This window comes from Phocoena phocoena, chromosome 20, assembly GCF_963924675.1.
Source record: "Phocoena phocoena chromosome 20, mPhoPho1.1, whole genome shotgun sequence".
NCBI classification, from domain to species: domain Eukaryota; kingdom Metazoa; phylum Chordata; class Mammalia; order Artiodactyla; family Phocoenidae; genus Phocoena; species Phocoena phocoena.
In genome coordinates, this window is record NC_089238.1 from 26312398 (window position 1) to 26326464 (window position 14067).

General features: G+C 35.0%; 1 protein-coding gene across 3 annotated transcripts in view; it reads left to right on the forward strand.

The window, feature by feature from the left end:
• Positions 1-3909: 3909 nt before the first annotated feature.
• Positions 3910-14067, forward strand: part of CYLD (CYLD lysine 63 deubiquitinase) — a 51367-nt gene continuing 41209 nt past the window's right edge. For 2 of the 3 annotated variants that reach the window (XM_065898600.1, XM_065898602.1), the window contains exons 1-3: positions 4058-4561; positions 6164-6466; positions 8635-8740. In XM_065898600.1, coding sequence (XP_065754672.1) covers positions 4058-4561; positions 6164-6466; positions 8635-8740 — 913 coding nt within the window. Of the gene's footprint in view, positions 4562-6163; positions 6467-8634; positions 8741-14067 lie in introns of all 3 variants that reach the window. The other variant, XM_065898601.1, reaches the window with a different exon arrangement.

Here is a 14067-nt window from a genome sequence, read left to right on the forward strand (position 1 = left end):
GTTTATTCTGATATACATAGACCCCTGTGGTTTTTAGAACAAGTCACGATATCTCAGGAGATGCAAAATCTTACTGAATTGCATCTGTTTTTGTTTTCTTTGGTGAAGTTCTTTGAACAATAACCTGATAACTTGAGAATCAAAACGACATTGTTTCTTCTAGATAAGTTAACCATTGTCACTTTCATGTAGCTAGTGCTGTTCATCTGTACTATTATTATCTTTTAGAACTAATTTGGACCTTTAATATTTTCATATGAAACTTATTTCTCAGTCATCTTCTTTTCATTGCATTTGATAGGAAACTGATATTTGTGCCTTCCCACCCTCACTTGGTTTAATGACTTTATTGTAATACAATTAAATTCTCCTTTACTCAGAATCCAGACCATCAACAAGCTTAGATAACCAGATATATTTTCAAATCTATCTGACCCTGAATCTCATCTGAAGTGTTGTCAAAAGAAAGTCCTGTTCAGTATGGTTTTAGCGTTAAAAATATTATTGTATTCCAACTCTTTGATAATCTTCATTCAGTACTTATAGTATTTATCAGGATATTCATAATTACTCAGTTTTTCGGCCTGAAATAAGTATGATGGTATTTTAGATGAATCGTTTGTGATACATTTACACTCAAAGTGAAGTACAGTATATTGTTAGAGGCAATTGTTAAACAATTAGACCTGGAAGGTAATAAAAGAACACAAATGATGGCAGCCATCAACCTTAAATCTTCTGTATTTTTCAGTGTCTAACACTGTGCTGAGTCCATAAAAATACTAAACTAACAAAGCTTGATTGATAAAGAACTCACTGACAATGTGATTTAAATCCTTCCCATGTGGTCTTGAGTCAGTTTTTACTGCTTGGGGCTCTTTAAGACTTAATTTTAGTGTTGTGCATATCCCAGTGAAAGGAGAATGTGGGCATCCTATTCATTTCTACAGGGAAGAAAGTCTGTATTAGCATATTCTGCTGTAATGCCAGTAAGTTGAGATATTAATGTTCATTAAATTTGTCTTATATACCTCTAATAGAGCCATAAAGTTCCCTGTTCAACTTTCTCTATCAGTTGCAATGAGGGGAATCAAGTTTTAATATGATAATTCCAAACCTATTCTTTCTTCATGTATTCTTTTTCAAAGAGGAAAAACCACATCCTTTTTACTTTTTGGATAACGCTTTTTAAATATTTCATAACTTTTGCTTTGGCTGTTCTAGTTGTCTAACATGACCCATGCTGTTAATGAGTTAAGCTCACTCTGACTTGTGCTAATGCAAGTCAGAAAAAAGTTACTACTAGTTGTGTAGTTAACTTTAAAATACAGTTCTTATTAACTATTATTAAATTGCCCTCAACCTTTTTATAAACCAAAGTAGTTATATTTTACTGTGGACTGTCTCTTAAATGATTTGCAAAATACCAATCTTGTAATCAAATTCATCTAAAATAGGGTGTCCTAATGCCTTCCATACAGTGATTTAGTTTTGTCTTGGTAATATTCCACTAGCACTGGTGGTTTTTATTTTAAATCATGACATGGATTGTTAAGCTAGAGCATCAATACAGCAGAAGTTGTTGGCATATACTAATTATTAAGATTCAAGGAATTTCTTAATTTTAATATTTGAAGATATAATTTGTAGGAACTTAAAAGATTTCTTTTCAAAATAGAATTGCCATACTTTGAAAACAATTTTTGGCCAAAAATATTTAAATATATTCTAAAGAGAACAAAACAACTTCACTTTTTTAGGAGTTGCTTTTTGACCGTCTCATCCTTCCGGGAGCAACCGAAATAATGTCTATGCAATAAAGCCTATGCACTTTACTCCTAAAAGACCCGTTCAGAATTTATGCATTCCTCTTTTTTTATTGTTTTGTTTGTTTTTTTTAAAACACACAACCGTATTTCATCACCTGGCTTCCCAGAACTCATTAGAAGCAATAAGTTGGAAAGCAGCAAGGCTGTAAAATAAGTCAAATGCATGTTGCAGGAAACCACAGAAAATGGCTGATGGCAGGGGAAAACCATAGACTGTAAATCTACAGAAGGCAGACGAAGAACTCAGAAAGCGTGACGTAAAGCCTCATTACAAAGTAACGAACACGCTTGCATATTGAGGGTCACACCTAATAATTTATATTCATGTTGATAATTCAGTGATCAAGATAAAAATGAGGCTATTTCCTTGTTGAAAAGTGCTGACATTTAAAAAGAATTTTAGTCAGCAATAACAAATACTTCATTTGAGGACTTTTAAGGAATAGAGCCAAATTATGGTTTGGGTCGCCTTCCTAAGGGGTCTTGTTTATATGGGGTTTCCACAGGTGTCTTATATAAGTAGCAAACATAAATTGATCCTATTCCTGCTGAAGAGACAGTGCCCTCAAGTGGAATTAAGACAAACACATTATAAAAAAAAGAAAAGAAAAAAAAAGAGAGAGAACCACTTTATGCTGCTTGCCCTCACTAAATATTGTGCATATATTTCGATAATGTTGGCTTGAGGAGGTGCCAAGCCCTTTACCCTGTCTTGGGTGATCTTCATGTCTCATTCTGGCTTGCAGAGGGACAGACTTTGAAAACTTTACCGTTATAGAGAACCTCACTATCTACCAGTGCGTTCTAAAAGAAATGTTATTCCGTGTGTAGATTTGCCAGATTACACATTTAATCATTAAGCTAAATGGTTAAACTTAAAATTTGGCTCTTAAGTTTTAGGAGTATTTATCTTTTAATTCCAAGAATAAAATAGATAAATATGATAGTGCTATCATCTGCTGCTGTTACCCAGAATAATGGAAATGGCTATGGCTACCTCAGAGAAGGATGGAATAAATACCGTATTCAGAAACCGAATAGCCACATGCATGTGACAGAGAATACCTAAGAACTATTGTTTTCAGTAAGATAATTAATTAACATAATGAATTAAAGTCTTTACTTGAATTGATGAAATTGTGTAGTTTTAAACCCGTGATTCCAGTAGGGTTGAGAAGGCTATTTTAATTGCAAAAGATTAGTATTCTTGTAAAAATTTTTAATGAAAAATTGAAACTGGAAAAGAAATAATCTTTCATGTATTCCTTTCTAGTATACATAGTTAAACTTGTGGTATAAAAACATTTTATATTTGATGCTGTACTGCAGTTATATTTCTTCCTTATGTAGTCCAAGTTTTGATGGCTATAAAATTGATTTTTAAGATATATTTAATAGTAAGCAGATTTATAATATCTGATATTTATGATTGAGAGAAATTAAATGATAGCTATGATTAATACTATTAACATTTGCCTAAGGACAAAATGTTCAAGATTAAGGAAATGAAACTGAGTTAGAAAAAATGTTCCATTATTAAACTGTGGTACACAGATAAATGAATTGTGGTTGAAGTTTCAGAATGTGATTTTATGGTATTTTTATTGATAAAAATGTTCAATATAATAATTGTGGTGGGTAACTTTTTACTTAAACTACCTGTACAGATATATATATAAATAGCCTTTTTGATTTGTGTGTGTTGCCCAAATATAGCAGCTTATCCATTTAAGTTAGGCAGGATCTATTAAAACTTCTACTTCTGAAAGTTTGAAAATGTCAGAATATGTATATAAGGTTATCTGTTACTAGAATTTGAATTCATAAATTTCATGCCTTGGAAACAAACATTATCGTATTGTCTTTGGAGATAATTTACAATTGAATCTCCTTAATTAAATATGTGAGATTACAGTAGAAACAAGTAATATAGTATATCTTTTAACCTTTTAAGATATTTTTGGAAGTATGTCATTAGTGTGTGTTTTTACTAGTCCAATGAAGAATTTAAAAAGTCTTTGACCATAATTTTAGCTCACGGTAGAGTGAAATGTAAAGTTTCTTTTTGCTTGTCCTCCAGGCGTTTTGATTTGCTGTCTTTTTACAGCATGGACACCAGATTGCTAAAAACATGCTTTGGGACTGCCAGTGAATTTATCTTTTGCAGTTTTACTACACACTTAGTAGTTCCCTTTTTTTTGAGTTAATGTTTTGGAGTTAATATCACAATGAGTTCGGGCTTATGGAGCCAAGAAAAAGTTACTTCACCCTACTGGGAAGAGCGGATTTTTTATTTGCTTCTTCAAGAATGCAGTGTTACAGACAAACAAACACAAAAACTCCTTAAAGTACCAAAGGGGAGTATAGGACAGTATATCCAAGACCGTTCTGTGGGGCATTCAAGGCTTCCTTCTACAAAAGGCAAGAAAAATCAGATTGGATTAAAAATTTTAGAGCAACCACATGCAGTTCTGTTTGTTGATGAAAAGGATGTTGTAGAAATAAATGAAAAATTCACAGAGTTACTTTTGGCAATTACCAATTGTGAAGAGAGGTTCAGCCTGTTTAAAAACAGAAACAGACTAAGTAAAGGCCTCCAAATAGATGTGGGCTGCCCTGTGAAAGTCCAGCTGAGATCTGGGGAAGAAAAATTTCCTGGAGTTGTACGCTTCAGAGGACCCTTATTAGCAGAGAGGACAGTATCGGGAATATTCTTTGGAGTAGAATTACTGGTAAGTTTGATAAGCCATTTTAGTGGGCTGTGTGTATGTGTGTCTGTGTCTGTGTGTGCACACGTGTTTTTTCCCCTTTTAAATACAAAATAAGTTTTCCCAGAAATCTTCTGTAATTTTTAATATTCATAATCCTTAGGATTTACTTTCTAATGGTAAATTGAGATGATGCAAAGATGCTGCATTGAAAACTTTTAAAAACTACCTACTATAGTAGGAAATGCAAGTAGATGATGTAATTATTGAAGACTTTCATATCTTAGAAATTTTAACATTGAATGTTAAAAATGAACTCTATCGATTGTAAGCGAATTCTTTACTTAAAATTGTTACTTATCCTGTGATATTATCATCTGTAGGTTTCTCACTTTTTCTTAAAGTGTACTATTAAGTAGTGAATTTTGGTCATATAAGTTGCAGCAGTTTCGACTTGCTTATAGTTGTCCCTGATAATGTACGTGAAAATCATCTTGGAATTTGTTTCTACTGAAAAGAGAACGAAGAACTCTGTGATAATGTTTCCAAAATTAATATTAATTCTCAAGAACTTAAATGTCAGTTATATTTTGACATTCTTGCAAGTAGAATTTCATGCCTTGTTTGCTTTTTGTTTTTGTTTTTGTTTTTGCGGTACGTGGGCCTCTCACTGCCATGGCCTCTCCCGCCGCGGAGCACAGGCTCCGGACGCGCAGGCTCAGCGGCCATGGCTCACAGGCCCAGCCGCTCCGCGGCATGCGGGATCCTCCCGGACCGGGGCACGAGCCCGTGTCCCCTGCATCAGCAGGCGGACTCTCAACCACTGCGCCACCAGGGAAGCCCTTGTTTGCTTTTTTATTTAATTTTTTAAAGCAGCAATTGTAAAACAATTGGAGATTTGAATCCTAACTATGCCATTTGCTAGCTGGGTTACCAGGTTATTTAAGCAAGCCACTTCTCTAAATCTGCTTCCTCTTCTGTAAAATAGTAATATTATACACAACTTGCAGTGTTTTTGTGATATATTGATTCAGGATTTAGCACAGTGGCTGGCATACAGTAAGTGCTCAATAAATGGAGCTAGCATTACTGTCATATTAAAGTATTCTTTTTATGACAAAATTTTTGTTAAAATCACAATGTAGAATCTAGCCCAAGCTCTCTCACAGTAATGATTTGAAATGATCAAGTAATTTTATTTCAGCATCAGATACAGTTTCTTCCTTATTTTTTTTTTTTTTTTTTTTTTTTTTTTTTGCGGTACGCGGGCCTCCCACTGCCGCGGCCTCTCCCGTTGCGGAGCACAGGCTCCGGACGCGCAGGCTCAGCGGCCATGGCTCACGGGCCCAGCCGCTCCGCGGCATGTGGGATCCTCCCGGACCGGGGCACGAACCCGTGTCCCCTGCATCGGCAGGCGGACTCTCAACCACTGCGCCACCAGGGAAGCCCCTCTTCCTTATTTTTTAAGCACCCTAAATTCAATATCAACTTCTAATATATTTCTTATATGTGTCATTTAGAATTTGTTCAGTGATTTCTCTGAAGTCCCCAGAGTGGATCTTTTTCCTTAGGGATCATCTTTCTCTATCAGTCAATCGTTTTTTTTTTCTCTCATTTAAAAACTAGGAAGAAGGTCGTGGCCAAGGTTTCACTGATGGGATATATCAAGGGAAACAGCTTTTTCAGTGTGATGAAGATTGTGGAGTATTTGTTGCATTGGACAAGCTAGAACTCATAGAAGATGATGACACTGGATTGGAAAGTGATTATGCAGGTCCAGTGGACACAATGCAAGTTGAGCTTCCCCCTCTGGAAATAAACTCCAGAGTTTCTTTGAAGCTTGGAGAAACTATAGAATCTGGAACAGTTATATTCTGTGATGTTTTGCCAGGCAAAGAAAGCTTAGGATATTTTGTAGGTGTGGACATGGTAAGAAACTTTTGAATTATGTTATCTTTATGAATATATCTATTAGCTTTATGACCAATTTAGGTACAAATTAAACACTTTGAATATCTAAAATGGACTAATTTGTAGCAATTTAAAGAACACTTTATAATTTGTCTTTGGTAGAGGAACATTGATAGGGGACAGGAGTCTAGCTGTAGATTTACACTTACTCGTTTTTCCAGTTTGAATAAACTGGAATAATGTTTTCAGTCTTTAAATTTGCTCTATAATAGCTGACCAATAAGCAGAAAAAAACCCCACTGAAATATATTGCATGATGTCTTATTTTTCTTTAGTTTGAAAAGGGTTTTTTTCTGTAATCTTTCTCTTTTTGTAATATTTTGCTGAATTTAATTGGCTGATCTGATTTTAATGAGTAGTGTGTAAAAGTCATTCCTGGAAAATATCAATAACCTGAATCGAGGAAAGGCACATTGCTTTAGAGGAAAAGACAATTAGAGTGTCTTCTTAGGATATAATTCACTCAAAAGAGGTTTTTTTTTTTTACTGTGATAAAATATATGTGACATAAAATTTACCAATTTAACCACCTTAAAGTGACACTGAGTACATTCACATTTTTGTGCACCCATCACCCCTATTCATCTCCAGCCCAAAATGAAACTCTGTACCTATTAAATGATAACTCCCTATTACTCACTCCTTTCAGCCAGTATTCTACTGGTAACCAGAATTCTTTCTGTCTCTGTGAATTTGCTTATTCTAGGTGCTTCATTAAGTGGAATCATACAATATTTGTCCTTTTGTTTGTGTCACTTATTTTTAATGTTACCTTACAATCATATTTGTTAATTATGGTTACATCCCAATATGGCAAATTGGACGATACCTGTGAGATTAAGAGAAGGAGAAAAAGTCTTGAGAACATTTTGCTCACAGATTGAAAATACGGACAGGAATTTGTTAGGTATAATGAAGGAAATTCGTACGGAATTATTAAATACTAGAAAGAGTTGGGAGAGGATGTGAGTAATAGACTTGTACTCACGGTGTTTTTTGTGATTATTTTTATCAATTCAGGTACACTTTTTAGTAGGATATGAATGTTCTAGCATAAGTTTCTCTTACGCTGTGCTTGTAAATTCTGGGAAATTCTATTTGATATCCATTAGTTAGACAAACGTTACTATGTTGTTTAGACAAACACTTACTGAACATTTACCATGTGAGAAGTTAGAGCCAGTGTAAAACATGTGGGTCCCTCGGGATAGCTAGAAATAAAGCACATCTTTAAACCATTATTCTTTAAATATTCAGAACTTGTTTAGAGAAGAGGTTGTGGGCTGAGTGGAGGGAAGGTTGGAGAAAGAGGGCCACTGGTCATTGGGGTTAGTTTCCTCTTGCTTTAGGTCATTTGGGCCTTAAACTTGGCAAAAGTCATTTAGGCCTGTCGCTCCTTAGATGGCAGTCTAGGGAGCATCTTGTTTACTTGGGGCAGGCTGCCTAGTGATTGCACCGCCAGCTTCTCCCCCTGCCTCTGTCTGTCTTCCAGTTGGCTTGTGCAAGCATTCATTCCAAACCCCTCTAGTGCACTCCTTGAAAGGAAAGTTCTGGCAAATGCAATAGTGTTCATCTCCTATTTCTGATGACATTTCGCATGCTGTCCATATTGGTGCTCAGGGCAGCTGTCTGACTGGGCCATCTCTTAATCTAGCTCCATGAACAGCACTTGTACAGTGCTGTTCATGGAGTACATTTTTATAATTAATATAAAAATCTCCATTTTGGAGGGAATTCTTGCATACCCATAAAATGACAAAAGAACAGTTAAAAAAAATAGACTTTCTGTCTACAGAAAGGCACACAGGAATTCAAATCGAATATTTAAATGCTCAGGGAATGTGAAGTGACTAGAGCAAGCTAGGGTTAATTAGGGGCAGATTTCTGGCTGAAACAGTGTATGATTAATACATCTACCTATGTAGATAGATTGTTATTATATAGATAAGTATTGTCCAGTGAAATATGACAAATGCTTTTGATCCCTTGCTCATCCATGGGTTTACTATGGCTTGATTGTTCTTGGATCTCATTTGTTGGAGGATCTTTTTATGGAAAATACAGACTTTCATATTTATGTTTTGTTGAGGAGGGTTTTAAAGTTTATTCTATTATTTAATTTCTAGGATAATCCTATTGGCAACTGGGATGGAAGATTTGATGGAGTACAGCTTTGTAGTTTTGCAAGTGTTGAAAGTACAATTCTCTTGCATATCAATGATATCATCCCAGGTATGTTTTCTTTGTGTTTTAAATATTATGAAGGCAGAGCTTCTAAGACATATTTAGTTATGAGGATGTAAATATAAGCTTCAAGATGCATTTTTGGAACTTGACTTTTATATTATGGAATTGTTATTACATAGAATATCCTTCCTTACCCCCAAATAAAAACAATATTTAAAGATTTGCATTTCTAAAAGTATGTGAGTGTGGGGTAGCATTTATCCATTATTGTTCACTTTTTCATTACGTTTCCCTTCTAAGTGGGTGAAAAAAAAACCCTTCCTGATAATTGCAAGGGTCAGAAAATGTAATAAACTGCTACCTGTTTGAGTGAGAGCCTGGTTTAAACTAGAAGCCTTTAAGCAGAAGTTGGTCATTTAATATAATCTAATATACTGTGGAGAGGCTTCTTGCTGGATGCCCTACGATGTCCCTTCCAGTTTTGAGAATGGCGTAATTGATCAGGCTTCATGACTCTGTAGTCAGAAACAGATCACTCAACTTTTACATCTTAAAAATAATCTTAAGCAACCTATTATTTTACCCTAAACAAGTAGCACCTAATGGCTGCTGTCAACTAATTGATAAATTCCTAGTGATAGCAGCATCAACATCACCTTCTCCCTGCTCCTAGTAGAATTCCAATTATCAGCTAGTCTGTTGGTAGTCATGGAACTAACAGAGGCAATCAGAGGTGGTGATTCTTATCGAGCATTGAAAGTCTGCATTCAGTAGCCACAAATTATGAATCTCTTAATTAGATTGGACATTAATTCTTAATTAGTTTCTATATTCTTGACAAACTTATAAGGTAGGTCTTAATTATCCCCATTTTGCTGATAAAGAACTGAGGATTAGATAGAGGTAAGATGGACTAGGATCAAGTAACATCCTAGTTGATTCTGGTAGAGCCAAAATTCAAATCCAGACTTGTCTGATTATAAAGCTCTGACCTTTTCAGTACCTCCTCACCCCAAATCCTGTGTGTGTACTTAGGATATGAAGCCCTGCATAGAAGAACATGATTCTCAGCCTCACATGTGTACTTGGGAATATTGTTTCCATGGAGATGTATTTTGTCTTTAATTCTTTAAAAGCTGAATTTTACTATAGCAAAGATCACAAATGAACAAAATGTTTTTTTTTGCTTCCAGTGTTATTTCATTATTGTTGATTTTGACACATAGCACTTTTGAGATCCCCAAAACTCAAAAGGTAATTTCAGGTCCTCAGTTTCTTTTTTTGTAAAAATGAAGGGGCTAATACTAGGTGATCCTTGAGATTCCTTCTAGCCTGCCCTCTTTGTCCTTCCTGTTTCCCTGTTGGCTTGGCAAGTAATAAATGCTTGTTTTGCTGAGTTAGGAAATGCTTTCTATGTTAGCTTTTAGCCTTACAGCAAGAGTACATTAATTTAGTTGGAGGTATGGGATTCAAATGATAGCCTTACGTTGATTTTGCTTTGTAAACTCTGACATACTTGGTTTTCCTTGACTTCTTTAAAATCAGTTTTTAATTTCTTACACATTGGATTCTTGGCTGTTTCTTTGCTTCCCTTTGGAAACAAATGGTTTACATTCAGTGGAAAGTATACACGTGCTTTATATTTTACCTTGTAATATTTAATTTACCTTTTCATGACTGCTTATGGAAAAACACAATTTGTGATCTTATAAATCAAAATACTTTTTAATGTTACAATGAATGCTTATTGTTTAAAAAGCAGTTTTGTAAAAGGTTGTTCCTTCATCAAATATTATTAAAGACTTACTTAGGCTTCTTTTAGGTGTTGAGGATATAGTAGGAAGCAAAACAGGTAAAAGGTCTTCCCACATGGAGGTTTTATGCTAGTGAGTGAAGACAGACAATAAATAAGACATATGGTCAATTAGATGGTGATTGCATGGAGAATGACAAGGCAAGGTGGAAGGGGAGTGCTGGGTTGTGAGGGGTGGGATTTTTCTACTTTATCTAGGGTAGTCCTAGTGAGTCTCTCTAATGTGACATTTGAGCTCTTGACATGAAGGAGATTTGAGGGCTTGGCCAGCTTGAGGAATAGCAAGGGGTTCATTGTGGCTTGAATGAGGGAGAGTGATAGGAGAGGTAGTGGAGCTGGACCAGGCAGGGCCAAGTGGGCTGGTGTATGGATTCTTGGCTTTACTCTGAGGGAGATGGGGAGCTCAGGTGGGTTTTGAGTGAAGGACAACTTAACCCTAACTTACATTTTTAAATGATCGCTTTGGCTGCGTGTTAGAAGGCAGAAACGGAAATCAGGAGGAGGACTGTTGCAATTATCCATAGGAGAGATAGAGGATGGTGGCTTGGATTGAGGTGGTATATTGGGGTGGTATATAATATATTGTTTAGCCTGTTTTTAAGCTTAGTATAAACAGAGTCACAGTGATTGTATTCTTTAATGCTTGCATCATTTACTTAAAGTGTATTTTGAGAGTCTTTCCTGTAGATGATGGTATTAGTAGTCTGTTCACCCTCACTGCTTCATAGTATATTTCATTGTGTGAATACTTCGTGATTTAATAACCCATTCTAATGTGAATGGATGTTTGGGTTTTGCGTATTTCCGTATCCTCTTCACCACCTGGTACTGATTAATATTTTTGCCAGTCTGATGCCTTTGGGAAATGGTATCTCAAGGTGGTTTTAATTTGTAGTTTCCTGATTACAAGTAGGGTTGAATAACTTTTCATATGTTTATGGAACATTTGTGTCTTCTGTTAAACACCTGTTTGTGTCTTTGCTCAGTTTTCTGTTGATTTGTTTGTCTATTTATTAATTTATGAGTTCTCTATTTTAAACTTTTAATAAAATATTTTTTCAACATTTTATTATGAAATTTCAAACATATGGAAAAGTTGAAAGAATTTTATACTGAACATCCCTATTCCTATGACCTAGAGTCTACACTTAATATTTTTGTACTTGCTTTATCATCTATTTATCCATCCCTCTATCCATGCACTGATCCACCATTTTTTTAATGCATTTCAAAATAAGTTACAGACATCAGTACACTTCCTCCTAAATACTTCAGCGTGCATATAATTAGCTAGAGATAAGTATTTAGGGTTTTTTTTCCTTTTGAGATAAAAGACATACATGTAATGAAATATACATTGTATCATTTGAGTTTTGACCAGTACAAATACCCTTGAGTTTAGTAACTATCAAGTTACTAAAATAATTTTTAATAAGAAATGCATTCACATAGCTCAAGTCAAAATAATGAAACAGTATAGGAGGGTATCTTGTTTCCATTTCTATTCCCTCTGCTCCAGTTGCCCCCTCACTCCTCTCCTTGCCTCCCATTAGTAACTATTTTTTTTAAGTTTCTTGTATATCTTTCCAGAGTTTCTTTACACAATATAAATACATAGTCTTTCTTCCCTTTTTAGGCATGAAGCTTAGTATTTACGCTGTTCTGAACGTGCTTTATTCTCTTCACTCTATATCTTGGAGCTCTTTGTATATCTGAATAGAGAGGTTCTTCTCATTATTTACAGTGTTTATTTTTCCATTGCGTTGTGGTTCCATAATTTATTGATTCATATTGATGGATATTTGGATTGTTTCTAATTTTTTACTATTACAAACAATGCTGCATAGCCTTGTACATATATATTTTCCACATGTGCTTAACTTATCTATAGGATAAATTCCCAGAAGTGGGATTGTTTGGTGAAAAGCTGCATACATTTGTATCGTTCTAGATACTGCTAAACTGCTTTCAGTAGTGGATATAACAATTTATTTCCTACCAGCAGAGTGTGAAGGTGATTTTTTTTTATTTCATTTTTTATTTTTTTATTGAAGTATATAGTTGATTTACAGTGTTGTGTTTCTGGTGTACAGCAAGGTGATTCAGTTTTACATATATATATATATATATATATATATACACACGTGTGTGTGTGTTTGTGTGTGTGTACACACACTCAAATTCTTTTCCATTATGGTTTATTACAGGATACTGAATATAGTTCCCTGTGCTATACAGTAGGACCTTGTTGTTTATCTATTTTATATAGTAGTTTGTTTCTGCTAATCCCAAACTCCTAATTTACCCCTTCCCCACCCCCTTTCCCCTTTGGTAACCATAAGTTTGTTTTCTATATCTTGTGAGTCTGTTTCTGTTTTGCAAATAAATTCATTTGTATAATATTTTAGATTCTACAAATAAGTGATATCATATGATATTTGTCTTTGTCTGAGACCTAGAGATTATCATACTAAGTGGCTTACTTCACTTAGTATGATAATCTCTAGGTCCATCTGTGTTGCTGCAAATGGCATTATTTCATTCTTTTTTATGGCTGAATAATATTCCATTGTATACATATACTGCATCTTCTTTATCCTTTCACCTGTCGATGGACATTTGGGTTGCTTCCATGTCTTGGCTATTGTAAATAGTGCTGCTGTGAATATTGGAGTGCATGTATCTTTTTGAATTAGAGTTTTCTTCAGATACATGCTTACGAGTGGGATTGCTGGATCATACGGTAGCACTATTTTTAGTTTTTTTAAAAAAATATTTATTTATTTATTTGGTTGCACCAGGTCTTAGTTGTGGGAGGCAGCACGTGGGCTCCTTAGTTGTGGCATGCAAACTCTTAGTTGCGGCATGCATGTGGGATCTAGTTCCCTGACCAGGGATCGAACCCGGGCCCCCTGCATTGGGAGCGTGGAGACTTATCCACTGCAGTGCCAGGGAAGTCCCTCTATTTTTAGTTTTTTAAGGAACCTCCACACTGTTTTCCGTAGTGGCTGCGACAGTTTACATTCTCACCAACGGCATAGGAGGGTTTCATAAGGGGGATTTTTTTATAGCCCTGTCATAGATTTTTTTTCCAATCTGATAGGTGAAGGCTATATTTCAGTATAGTTTTAATTTGCATGTCTATGATGAATGTGGTTGAGCATCCTTTTGTATGATTAAGAGAAATTTGTATTTCTCTTTCTGTGGACTGTTTATACATATTTATTGTCTATTTTAAAAAGTTGGATTATCGTTTTGTTTCTTACCAATTTCTTCTTTATGTGTTAGGGTTGTAAACTCTTTTGTGATATGAGATGCGAATGTTCCTGTTTCATTTGTCCCTAACCCTCATTTGTCATTAGTGTTTTTAATTGTTTGCTTATCTGATTGTCCTCATTTTTAAACATTGTGATAAAATTTATGTAATAAGATTTACCATTTTAACCATTTTTAAGTGTACAGTCAATGGCATTAAGTATATTTACAATGATGTGCAACCATCACTGCCGTTTCCAGACCTTTCTCATAATCTCAAACAGAAACTCTATACCTATTTAGA